Source organism: Staurois parvus, unplaced genomic scaffold, assembly GCF_062004578.1.
Source record: "Staurois parvus isolate SC_StPar_1 unplaced genomic scaffold, SC_StPar_1.0 ptg000034l, whole genome shotgun sequence".
Lineage (NCBI taxonomy): Eukaryota > Metazoa > Chordata > Amphibia > Anura > Ranidae > Staurois > Staurois parvus.
In genome coordinates this window covers 3,127,247-3,140,919 of record NW_028317830.1, presented here as the reverse complement: position 1 = coordinate 3,140,919, position 13,673 = coordinate 3,127,247, and the positions used below count along the sequence as shown (strand labels likewise).

At 48.3% G+C, this 13,673-nt stretch overlaps 1 protein-coding gene across 1 annotated transcript; it reads left to right on the top strand.

Annotated features, from left to right (window-relative positions):
* Positions 1 to 12,566: 12,566 nt before the first annotated feature.
* Positions 12,567 to 13,427, top strand: LOC149470707 (taste receptor type 2 member 40-like). Its single transcript, XM_089661586.1, has one exon. It carries the CDS (start codon positions 12,567 to 12,569, stop codon positions 13,425 to 13,427), a length of 861 nt encoding a protein of 286 aa, XP_089517712.1.
* Positions 13,428 to 13,673: the final 246 nt, after the last annotated feature.

The following is a 13,673-nucleotide window of genomic DNA, read 5'->3' as shown; positions in this document are numbered from 1 at the left end:
TGTCTGTCCGGAAGAACCAGGTGATGTATACCTGGCCTCCAGAGGGAATAAAACAGGAGGATCCAGTGTCAGAGGTGGAGGAAGCTCTTTCAGGGCTGACTCTACTAAGGCAGGCAGGATCAGGGTCTGCTGGGGTTCCCCAACAACCAACAGTGGCTGAGATAAGTATAACTGCACCTGTCTCTTCTGTTAGTGACGTCACTCTTGATGTACCTTCTGTGTCTTCTGTATCTATGCCTCAGCCTCTGCCTCTACCTCTCCCTTCTCCCTGCTTCACCCCAGCTCCTTCTGTTTCCAACTATGAAGCCTACTCAACAACCGATTTGCAGACTATCTGTGAATCAAGGGGAATAGACACCCGGTTAAGAAACAGGGCGGATTGCATCAAAGCGCTACGAACCACTGATCAGACCCCTGCCCCCCAGCTATACCCTGATCTGAGGGACCTCAAACCTGAAGGTGCAGTAAGCGAGGTGGTTAATCTAAGCCCACCGATGAAGCTGGGTCAGCCCTTGCACTCTTCCCGGACCGAGGCCTATCCAGTCAGAGTGCAGCAATTTGAAGGTCCTCCCAATGCACGGGGGGAACGGACTTTAGGGGAACGGGTAGTTTGGCATGTCCCCTTCACCCCGGCAGAGATCCGCACTATTCTGGCTGAGCTCCCGGACTATCGAGTCAATCCGAGAGGATTTGCTCGAATGTTTGGACAAAACCAGTTCAGCTATGGTATGAGCGGGTCAGATTGTGCGCAGATCCTGCGGGCTAAGGTGGGCATGGAAGTGGCCAGTACAGTGATTGCAGGGTGCTCTATAACCACGCATGAGGAGATGACTTCAGGGGGCAAAGAGTTCTGTACACAGCTAAAGGCAAAGCTTCCAGAAATGTATGGTGCTACCTCTACTACGGACATGATGAAGCTCACCCAGGGTCCTAATGAGGAAAGCGCCTGCTTCTGGCGCCGTCTCAAGCAGACGGCACTGGATGTGGATCTGGAAGTTGGACCTGATGCTCCAACTGAAGGGGTAAAGGTGACCGCGACGCACATTCTGTTGCGGGCCAAATTTTTGGAAGGCATCAATATTAAAATTCGGGAAAGGCTGGTTCTGGCCCGACCCGAATATAATGAGATGTCTATCCCTGCCATCCTTTCCACTCTTGCGGCAATAGAGAGGGAAATGGATAGAAGAAAACAAGACAAGGCCAAAGTTCTTATGTCCCAGACCCCACACGAAAAACCAAGGGATCTGGGTCACAGGAAGGATAGGCCCCCACCCAGGTGCTTCCAGTGCCACCAAACGGGGCACATGAGGAGGAGCTGTCCCCAATTACCTAAAGGTCGGTGGCAGTTCATTCCTGATGAGTCCTCCGCCCCTATGACCACCATGGTAAGTAACTCCTATGAATCCTCATAGGAAGTTGGCAAATCGGTGTCGGCCCAGATCCATCTTTTTCTCGAGGAATTAAAATATCCCCTCCCTTGCCTCATCGACACCAGTGCAGCAAGAACGGTCCTGCGAAAACAGGACATCCAAGGCAAGGTACCCCTCTCAGGGGAAAGCCCTCCTAACCCCTACTAACCTCACTATCAAACGATGCACTATTCTTAACCCAGCTTCTCTTCTTCCTGTGTCGGAAGATGAGAAGGGGGGGGAGGACAGCAATGACAGTGCTGAATTTTGCACCACGACTAACAATACTAACACCTCTTCTGCTAACATGTCTTCTTTGTCCACTACTAATCTCTCTTCCAAAGGACACGACTGCATTTCTTTGGTGGAACTGGAGTCAGCGGCGACACACCCCATATCACCCCGAGAGTAGCGGTAAGGTTGAACGTCTTCCGATACCCAAAAACCTTGGCCTGAGTGTCTCCCCATTGCCCCCTATTCCATCCGGAATGCCCCTCGGCAACCACATGGGCTGTCACCCTACGAGGTGTTGTTTGGGGGACCTCCCAAAACAGGGTTGTACTTTCCTCAACAGTTGTCGTCTTTGCATTCACAGCTTACAGGTTATGTGCAATCTCTGCAACGGGAGCTGCAGAGGATACACCATCGGGTTCACGAATCGCTCCCCGATCCAAATGCAATAACAGGTGTTCTTTCTATTGAGCCAGGTGATTGGGTCGTCCTAAAGAAACATCAAAGAACCGGACTCGAGCCACGGTTCACCGGACCATACCAAGTCCAGCTGACGACACCTACCTCACTCAAACTCGAGGGACGAGACAACTGGCTGCACGCAAGCCACTGCAAGAAGCTTTTTAAGCTACACCAGAGAATGAGGGGTGTCATTTTCCTTTTTCTTTTTGTTTGTATGTCATACATGTGTGTGAACGGAGGAAAAGACGGCAGATACCCCAACCTTTTATTTAAAATGCACCTGCGTTTAGCCAGAACCGCCAACAAAACCAACTGTTGGGTATGCTCTAAGCCCCCACCCAGTCATCACATGTCCGCAATGGCCGCTGTTCATGCCCTATATGACATCCGCGTCGGCATGAAAAAGCAAGGGACCTCTGGTCAGCCCCCACGTAGACATTTGTCGGTAGAACTTAATGACACATTTTTAGCAGGTAACATCAGTTTTAGCACCAATATTAGCTCTAGCTCCTGTAGGACCCTCGTCAGTCCATTATGGGTAACTGGACAGCTAGGAAGCCCTCAGGTGTGCTTTAACATCAGCTTTGGCACAGGTAACAAGTTTGTTGGGATTACCACCTGCGAGGGAGGTATAACTGTCAATCTGACTAACCAGACTTCCCTTCTGAGTAACCACACTGACCGACCAGACCACGTGTGTTGGAAGGACGGATGTGATGTGCAGACTGAGGGAGCAATCCCCCAGTCTGTGCAACTGTTGCTCAGTGCCAGAGGCCGAACGAGGAACTCTTCCTGCTCTGCTCTGACAGGTCCATACTATTTTCTGTGTGGTTCGGCAGCCTATAGAACATTTCCCCAGAAAGGTTCGTGTGCCCTCATAAAGCTAGTCCCAGCATCCTATGTAGTGATGGATCATGAAGAGTTGATGGTCCACAAGAAGGTAAGGATGGCAGGGAGAGTTCGCAGGGAGCTGTTCTCTGAGGGCGACCAAGCATGGGCTTGGTTCCCCTCATGGACAGGATGGGGAATAGAACTTATGAAGCGCCTGAACAATTTTTCTGTCATCGTGGATAGTATGTTTAACGAGACCGTAGAGGCTGTCAGAGAAATTGCCCAAGAACAACGGCAGATGGGAATTTTAGTGCTTCAGGAGAAGATGGCCCTTGATTATCTTTTAGCCGCCAAAGGGGGGTTCTGTGAGTTCATCAGAGAGGATTGTTGTACTTGGATAGAAGACACCGATGACAAGGTCCAGGCCCATATGGACAAAGTTAGTGAACTACAGGGAAAAGCTAGAGCTATAGCTAGTGAGGGTTGGAATCCGTTCAAGGGTTTGGGAGGATTGGGAGATTTCCTGTTCTCCATCGGATCTTGGTTGAAGGAAGTGGGAGTGTATGTCCTGATGCTTCTCTTTTTCATCTGCCTTTTATATGCCGCGGTGAGATGTTCCTGTTGCCTCATCGACTGTGTAAGCCAAGCTCGGGCAGACAACCACATCTCCAGCCCGCTCCTGGGATCCCACTCCAACCACTGATCAGAGGAAGACCTCACCAACCAACCACCTTCTCTACAGATTACGTCCTGGCTTCCCTCTAATTTATCTCTCTGAAGACCACATTCTCCAAGACCTTCAAGCAAGCTTCAAGCCTCATCATGGTTTGTGTCTGCAATTTGGAAAACCGTCTGGGTCGAGACCAGCCTTGTGTGGCCCCGTCTGCAGGGGCAATTTGAGAATCTATTGCTGGATCTCCCCAGACCACCGTGGGATCACAAGCCTTATTCATACCACAAGTCTGTTTGTGGTTTTTGCAAGAGCCTTCCTGTAGTGAAGGTTCCAACGCTCTTGAGGATCATCGCTTCAATCAAGCCTGTTTGCGTCGAGTCTGCGTCGGGTCTTGTTGTTTCAGGTACCCCGTGGAGCTTTATTCTCAGGGACAACTACAGGAACTCTTTGAAGTTTGAGACTACACCCATCAAGCTGAAGAAGATCAAGAAGGGACACGAGGAGAATATGATAAAACAGGAGGGAATGTCATGGAAATTTTGTATTGTTGGTCGAACTTTAAATGTGTCATATATTCGTGTTATTCATATGTCTCTCGTGTGGCTTAATTAAAGCTCTGAAGGCTGCAATTGGGCCATGCGCATGTACAATGTATGTATTACAGTACTCAGCTTGGTAATGGATGAGATGGCAGATCTGCGCTTATAGACCGGCGTGTATACCACCACGGCATTCGATGCGAATGTCGCTGGCAGTAGACCACGGGCCTGTATCCACATATCAGCAGCATGGTACCACGTGGGCTTCATAACGCAAGGCGCCAAGCGGTACGAACTCCGCGTGTAGGCTTATGCATATCTTACAACCCATTACCAATCTGAACTGTATCCGGATGGATGTGTTTTAATAAAGATCGTACCGGGCCCATCCAGGTACAGACTGATATTTTTAGGGAGTGCTTGTACAGGGAATGGACATACCAATAGAAGCTAGTAGGACAGGAAATATGACCTCAGATGGCTCATGGGGGGGAAGGGGAGGAAGTCTGCTGACCTCAGAAGACTCATGGGGGAGGACCAGTGATAGATAATAGGAAAGGCTATGCTCCAATTGGAATATACATCTTGTGTATAGGCACTCCCCATTGCATTGTTCGGTGGGAGGGGATTGACTTTATTCATGTGGGGGGCATGTGTGTATTTTTAATAAAACAGAGAGCTGAGTCTAAAACCAGCCCTTATGTGAGTTGCAACATCATCCTGAGAGTGTCGTTTGATCATTCCTGGGTAACGGAGCTCCACCCCCACATTTCAACAGAAGCTAAAAGTAGTTGGACGGGCAGGAATCGTGTAGTTTGGCTGCAGTCGTGGTAAGCAAGATTCGCACAGCTTTATGGGGGATTTCTGCGCATCCAACTGCGAGTACTCACGGTAAGGAGAAATTCGTTAAAGCGAATTTCCAAGACACCTGCATTCACTATATCCTCTCTCCCCGGACCCTGCATTCACTATATCCGCTCTCCCCGGACCCTGCATTCACTATATCCGCTCTCCCCGGACCCCGCATTCACTATATCCGCTCTCCCCGGACCCTGCATTCACTATATCCGCTCTCCCCGGACCCCGCATTCACTATATCCGCTCTCCCCGGACGCCGCATTCACTATATCCGCTCTCCCCGGACCCCGCATTCACTATATCCGCTCTCCCTGGACCCTGCATTCACTTTATCCGCTCTCCCCGGACCCAGCATTCACTATATCCGCTCTCCCCAAACCCTGTATTCACTATATCCGCTCTCCCCAAACCCTGTATTCACTATATCCGGTCTCCCACAGTACACAGAACACGGAAATGCAATTATTTTAGTAAATATAAACTGCTAAATCCCTTTTCTCATTAGCAGTATAGAGCAGTCTTGTGACTTATACCAGTGTTCAGAAGAGCACTGGTTAAAGCTTGTAGGAGGAGTTTTAATTTTTTTTCTAGGAGGTTGCAGAATCCCTGACCTCTGTCTGTACAGTGCTGATTGGCCCTGTGCTGATTACATACACCCTCCCCCCCCAAAAAAAAACCCCTCTCTAGCAATACATACCAAACTGAGCATGTGCAAAGTGACTCCACACAATATATCTTCACAGGAGATAAAAGGGGGGCACTGAAAGAAGGGGAGGATCAGAGAAGACAGAATCAAACATCCTTTTTACACAATGCAGAGGATTAACCCCTTAGGTTCCACAGTGAGTATAACAAGCATGCTTTACTGTATATACAGACTGATTGTACTGTTGTGGGTTTAGTAACAGCTTTACTTAATGCACCATCAAACGTAGACACATTCCTGGACAGGATATAGCACAGTAACTCCAATACAAATTCATTGTATCATTGAGTCAAATGTGGGGAGCATGGTTGCCTGTGGGTGCGTATTGTGAGTTGCGATGAGGTCTATTGGATGTGGAAGTTATTATGTTTTATTGTTGTTTTTTGTGATTGATGATATGGCACCACACACCTGGAATTGGTGGGTTGACTGTTGCTGTGATTGTGGACGTCAATTCATGATGTGCCTCTATGTGCACTTTTGTGAGGATCTGATTGCATACTATATTTTGGCCACAATATATTGCAGTTTTTTAGTATCAGACAAAGCTGACTTCTTGTGGGGCGCGGTGCTGATTGCTCCACTCCGGCTCTTTCTCTTCATGGAATTCCACATTCCGATTCGTGCGGTGCACTGTCGGTGTGTTTTGTTCCCTGGACTGGATGTCGCTCGAACAGGGACTTCCACTTACCCACCCTACCATTACCGCACATGCACGTGCACATGATGCATGCGCGGTGACACATCTGCCTGCACAGTACCAACGTCAGGACGCCATGAATAGCATGGTCAGAGGTGGGGCCACCATTTTCCCCATATATAGCCCTGCTAAAAGTCTGCCAGGGCTGTAAACCTTACCACAATGGACGGATTGAGGTCATTCTTAGCCACATCACCCATTTCTGAAGGTAAACCTTTATGCATGCCTACCATCGCCCCCAGCCATCGCACCCTACGACCCCTCCACTAGCCGAACCACCGTACCCACTGAAGACATGCCACAGCACCCATGGTCGCCAGCTTACTGCACCCACAGACTGCTGCCAACCAGCTGCCGCCCTCCACCCTCACTCTACCCCTACAGAAGGACTCAAATGACTCTCCCACGGTAATACAGATTCCCCACACCACCTTGCCCTGACCTGTATCCCTTCACCTCCCCTGACCCAACTGTCACCCCACCCACCCCAACATGCCTCCTGCACTCCTCCTCCTCATTTTCCTCTCCACCATCCCAAAAATCACCTCCCTCTACCCGCCTACCCCCCCAAAACAGCTCTACATTGCCCCTTCACTTCTCCCCTCTCCCCACTACGGCACTCACCACCTCCTCCTGCTACTCCACTCCCCCGTCCACCCACGTGCCACCACTATCAGACACACACGCTCCTACACTTCCCATCCCCATGCCACCTTCCTCACCCTTCTCCTTCTCCTATCTGCTGGGGACATCTCCCCGAACCCTGGCCCCTCGCCACCTCACCCCTCCTCTAGGGACCCCCCTGCTCCCGCCAGCTGCCGTAACCCCCTCAACCTCATATCTGTGCCCCTTCTCCCCGCATCCATCCCCCCTCTCTCGGTTGCACTCCTGAACGCCCGCTCGGTCTGCAACAAACTTACTGCCATCCATGACCTCTTTATCTCCCGCTCCCTTAACCTCCTAGCCATCACCGAAACCTGGGTACAGGCCACTGACTCCACCTCCCCTGCGGCACTCTCCTATGGAGGTCTCGTCTGGTCCCATTCACCAAGACTGAGCGGTCACAAAGGTGGTGGGGTCGGCCTGCTCCTATCACCGCTGAGCACCTTCCAGGTCCTCCCTAATCCTCCCTCCCTAACCTTCTCCTCTTTCGAGGCTCACTGTATCCGGCTCTTCACCCCCACCCCCCTAAGGATCGCAGTGATCTACAGGCCGCCCGGATCCATACCCCGCTTCCTGGATGACTTCGCTGCCTGGCTTCCCTTCTTCCTCTCCTCTGAGCTGCCAACCATCATCCTCGGGGACTTCAATATCCCCATCAATGACAACAGCCTGGCTACTTCCCAACTCCTCCACCTAACCTCCTCCTTCGCGCTCACACAGCACACTCAATCCTCCACCCACGTCATTGGGAACACCCTGGACCTCGTCTTCTCCCACCTCTGTACCCTCAACCAGTTCTCTAACACCCCCTTCCCTCTCTCCGACCACCACCTCCTCACGTTCTCCATCTCCCCTTCCCCTAACTCCCCCCCCCCAGAGCGCCAAACCATCACCAGCTGCAACCTCCGCAACCTGAACCCGGCCCCCCTCCACTCAGCTGCCGACCGCTTACACGACAGCATCCTTCCACTGTCTTGTCCTGACCTAGCCACTAACACGTACAACGACTCACTATCAGCTACCCTAGACTCTCTGGCACCCCTAACCACACGCAACATCAAACCCAGACCGCTCCAACCATGGCAGAACGACCACACTAAATGCCTCAAACGTCGCAGTCGCGCGCTAGAGAGACTATGGCGCAAAACCAGGTCCCCCCGTTCATTCTCCCTCTACAAATCTGCCTTCCTCACTTACACCTCCTCCCTCCACGCCGCCAAGCAGGCTTACTTCGTAAACCTGATTAACACCCTCTCCTCCTGCCCTCGCCGACTCTTCTCCACCTTCAACTCCCTGCTCTCCCCCCCCCTCCTCCACTCAGTACCTCACTCACCGCCCACGAAATTGCCACTCATTTCCACAACAAAATTGATGCAATCCGTCAGGACATAGTCAACTCGCAATCTACCTCCCCACCTAGCCTCCCCCCCCCATCTCCCCCTCATCTCTTCCCTCCTCTGACCTCGCAACCGCACTGCCCCCCTCCACACCCAAGACCCCGCTTACCGTAACCCCACCAGCTCTGCACTCCTTCAGCCCTACTACCACTGAGGAAGTCACCAGGGTCTTCTCAGAAGCCCGCCTCACTACCTGCCCCCTGGACCCTATCCCCTCTCGACTCCTCCAGTCACCCCCCTCTTCCCTCATCTGCTCCCTCACCCACATCTTCAATTTCTCCCTCTCTACCGGCGTATTCCCCTCCCCCCTAAAGCATGCGCACATCACCCCCATACTCAAAAAGCCCTCCCTGGACCCCTCTGACCCAAACAACCTCAGATCCATCTCCCTGCTGCCACTCACTTCCAAACTCCTGGAGCGCTTAGTCTACAACCGCCTAAGCGCCCACCTAACTGACAACAACCTCCTTGATCCACTACAGTCCGGCTTCCGTCCCCTACACTCCACCGAAACCGCCCTCCTCAAAATCACCAACGGCCTACTAACCGCCAAAGCCAAAGGCGACTACTCTGTCCTCCTCCTCCTGGACCTCTCCGCGGCCTTGGACACAGTTGACCACCCCCTCCTCCTTAATAAACTACTCTCCCTTGGCATCAGAAACACCGCTCTCTCCTGGTTCTCCTCATACCTATCCCGACGCTCCTTCAGTGTCACCTACAATGGTACCACCTCCCCCTCACTCCCCCTCTCTGTTGGGGTCCCCCAGGGCTCTGTCCTTGGACCCCTTCTCTTCTCCATCTACACCTCCTCCCTTGGCAAACTCATACACTCCCATGGCTTCAACTACCATCTCTATGCTGATGACACTCAAATTTACCTCTCCACCCCTCACCTCACCTCCACTTTCTCCGCCCGCATCACTCACCTCCTAAACGACATCTCTGACTGGATGTCGCTCCATTTCCTCAAACTCAACCTCTCCAAAACCGAGCTTCTCGTCTTCCCTCCTGCCCGCGCCCCCCCCCCCCATCCTATCCATCACTACTAACATCACCACCATCAATCCCGCCCCGCAAGCCAAAGTCCTTGGAGTCATTCTGGACTCTAACCTCTCCTTCCAATCTCATGTCAAATCACTCACAAACACATGCAGACTCCACCTCCGCAATATCGCCAAAATACGCTCCTTCCTTACCCCAGACACCGCTAAACTACTTGTGCACTCCCTGATTATCTCACGCCTTGACTACTGCAACTCCCTCCTCACCGGCCTACCCCAGTGCAGGCTCTCCCCGCTTCAGACCATCCTGAACTCAGCGGCTAGACTCATCCACCTCATCACCCGCTCCACCTCTGCCACCCCCCTCTGCCTCTCCCTCCACTGGCTCCCTATCGCCCAACGCATCAAATTCAAACTACTCACTCTGACCTACAAAGCCATTCACAACACTGCCCCTAACTACCTCACCAACCTGATTCCCAAGTACCACCCTACCCGTACCCTTCGCTCTTCACAGGACCTCCTTCTATCTTGCTCCCTGGTCTCCTCCTCACACGCACGTCTGCAAGACTTCTCCAGGTCCTCCCCCATCCTCTGGAACTCACTACCCCAATCCATCAGACTGTCACCTTCCCTCCTCACCTTCAGGCGCTCCCTGAAAACCCACCTCTTCAGGGAAGCCTACCCCACCCTCACCTAACTGCTGCTCTCCTTCATTCCTCCTACCACTCCATCCCCCACAGCCACTTCCTCCTGTACCACTACCCCCTCCCTCCTAGATTGTAAGCTCGAAAGAGTAGGGCCCTATAACCCCTCGTGTGCTGTTTGTAGTTGCTGTAATGTTTCATGTATTGTCCCCCCCTCTATTGTACAGCGCTGAGCAAACCCTTTGGCGCTATATAAACTCAATGTAATGTAATGCATACTTGGAGAGGTCTTTTTATGGGCTATACTGGTAGTATGGGCTCTGTTTACTACTTACTTTGGAACTTTCCTTGATAATTGCCCTTATATTTTGGCCATAGGTTGTACTCGGCCTACCTTGTGTAACATGTGGACAACGTCTGATGCACTTACTCCTATGGATGAGTTCCAATATATATAAATAGTCCCATATCATACAGGTAGCCTCTCCTATATGGCTATAATTCTTTTTTATGACTGTGGTGGCGGTTTGCATTGGTGGAGTTCTTATATGTCCCTCTTATATCATATTTTGCTTTTTGTTTATTTTGTCTAGTATTTTGGAGGAGCAACTAGTGGAGAGTGGTCTATGGTCTCCCCCCCCTTTACCTGGCCTGCCACTTCATTCAGCATGGACTGGTGGGCACTGTATCCACCTCAAGCTTTATCATCTGACCCCTAATCTTACCAGTTGTGTTCTTTGGGCATCCACCAAATAGATACTAGGCACCCTTTAAGGGCAGTGATGTCAGTGGTTGTACACTATTCATACATGTATGATTTTTGCATTTTGTTTTTTTATTTTTGTGTGTATATTAATATATTATTATTATATTATTTTTGAGCCGTGATGTCAGCGGTTGTATACTATTCATACATGTATGATTTTTGCATTTTTGTATATTGATTTATGTGTGTATATTATTATTATATTATTTTTGAGCCGTGATGTCAGCGGTTGTACACTATTCATACATGTATGATTTTTGCATTTTTGTATATTGATTTATGTGTGTATATTATTATTATATTATTTTTGAGCCGTGATGTCAGCGGTTGTACACTATTCATACATGTATGATTTTTGCATTTTTGTATATTGATTTATGTGTGTATATTATTATTATATTATTTTTGAGCCGTGATGTAAGCGGTTGTACACTATTCATACATGTATGATTTTTGCATTTTTGTATATTGATTTATGTGTGTATATTATTATTTTATTTAAGAGCCGTGATGTCAGTGGTTGTACACTATTCATACATGTATGATTTTTGCTATTTTGTATTTTGATTTATGCATGTATATTATTATATTACCTGTCTTTTTTCAGCAACCAGTCACGCTCTGTTTCCTGAACCCCTGAAGAAGCTTAATGCGAAACGTGTTGGGTTATTGCCTACATCAAGTGTATGTATCATGTTCCTCTATGGTATCTGATTATGCTGCGTTTTATGCAATATTTATAATCTATTAAAAAAGGTTATATGTGTGTATACATGTGTGGGGGGAGTGTCTGTTTGGCAGGGTTGGCAAACTAGCTTATTCAATTTTGTTTTTAGGGGTTATGCACCCCAAAGCATTTTAATATTTTTCAATTGTAATCTCTAATGATCAGGGCCCTCTGTTTCCTCCTGTTTACCTGTATTGTAACTGTAATGTCTGCCTTCATTTTGTAAAGTGCTGCACAAGCTGTTGGCACTATATAAATCCTGAATAATAATAATAATAATAATAATAATAGAACATAACAAACATTGCTGTGTTTTATGGTTTGGTTCTTTTGAGTCTTTTTCTGAGAGGGAGAATGTCGGTTCCCTTAAAATCCCAATACTCTTCTTTTCGTTTCCAATATTTACACCATGGGGGTGAGGAGCTGAATTAGTCAACTGAACATATTAGTATTGTCTATAAGTATGGCAAATGTTTGACATATTTTTCAGATGAAAGAGAGATTTTAGCAGGATGTTAATGTGTTAACAAAATTAGAAAAAATCATTTAAGGATCTTTTTTTATTTTTCTCTAATGTTGGAGTCTGAACAGCAGGAAACATTATGAAAATCTATTTAATCTTTAAAATTTAAATCAAGGAAATAGAATCCACTCTCTATTTGCATGATTCAAATCGCATAGAATGTTCTGGAGCTGCATCATCTCACTATCTTCAGATTGCAATACTACACTATGTTAGTATATTGGCTGCAAACTATTAAATCTGTATCTCTTGAACGCTTGGTGAAATATTGAGGAAACATTGGGCACCTGGATTCTGAAGGCGTTCTTTGACTTTTTTTAAAATAAAAAACAAGGATCTATTTTTGGACACAGCCACCATCATGGTCCCTTCGCTGTACATGGTATTAATAATTATAGTTTTGATAGAAAGTAGCACTGGAATTGTTATGAACATGTACATAGTCGTTGTTAATTTGAAATCCATGAACAGCAGACAGAAAACTAAACCGTGTGATCTGATCCACCTGACCAAAGGACTGGTGAACGTCCTTCAGCCGCTATTTCTGACCATGGAGGTCATGATAGTCTTTGTTTATTCCCAGACGCTTTTTGTGAAAGACGTTCTTCTGACCACCTATGTTTCTCTTAATACACTTGGCTACTTTAACTATTGGTTGACAGCCATCCTCTGTGCCTACTACTGCTCGGCCATCTCTAACCTCCGATTTGTTGTCTTGGTTTGGGTGAAGCGGGCGATCACAACATTCCTCCCACAGTTTCTGTTATTATCAGCAATGGGATCATTTCTTTTCAGTGTCCCATCCGTCTGGAAGATTTCTCCTTGTGAACGCTCTATCGGGAATTCAAGCAATGATTCCATGATTATTAGGGGGAACCTGTTTTTTTACTGCTTTAATATAACAGTGGAGATGCTTAGTATCTATTTTCCATTTATTCTCACCCTCCTCTCTCTCACAGGCACAATATTTACTCTTGTAAGACATATGTGGAATATCAAAGATAAACATTCTAACTTTGAGGACTCTAAATTCCAGGCTCTCATCAATGCGGCAAGAACCATGTTACTTTTTCTTGCAGTCCATGTTATGTTTTACTTGTCTGGTTATTATGCTGCATCATCTTTATATGATTGTATAGACCTGATGCCCCAAATCAGCTTGTTCTTGTTGTTGTTTTGCCCAATTGCTGAGGCTCTCACCATTATTCAGGCCAGTTCCAAGCTGAGGGAGACATTTCAAGTGATCTTTTGTAGGACAGAGACAAAAAGAGGAAATGTTGAAACCAATAATTAGCATTTAACAAATAGGAGCCTAAATAGGGAATGTAAATGCTTTCTCTGGTGTTAAGATGATATTTCTTCTGCTCCCTATTGGACATGAGCCCAATGTACCCGGGATCAGTTCACAGGATGTTTGCTGAACTATTCAGTTTAAATGTTAATCCCAATAAAGCCAATGGGTTCTGTCCAGGGGTGGACTGACAACTCATGGGGCCCCCGGGCAATAGGGGATCATGGGGCCGCTGTGTCCTTGCACAAA

What these genes read in the sequence shown, in the direction of transcription:
- LOC149470707 (XM_089661586.1), top strand. Translation starts at nt 12,567, where the DNA reads ATGTACATAGTCGTTGTTAATTTGAAATCCATGAACAGCAGACAGAAA.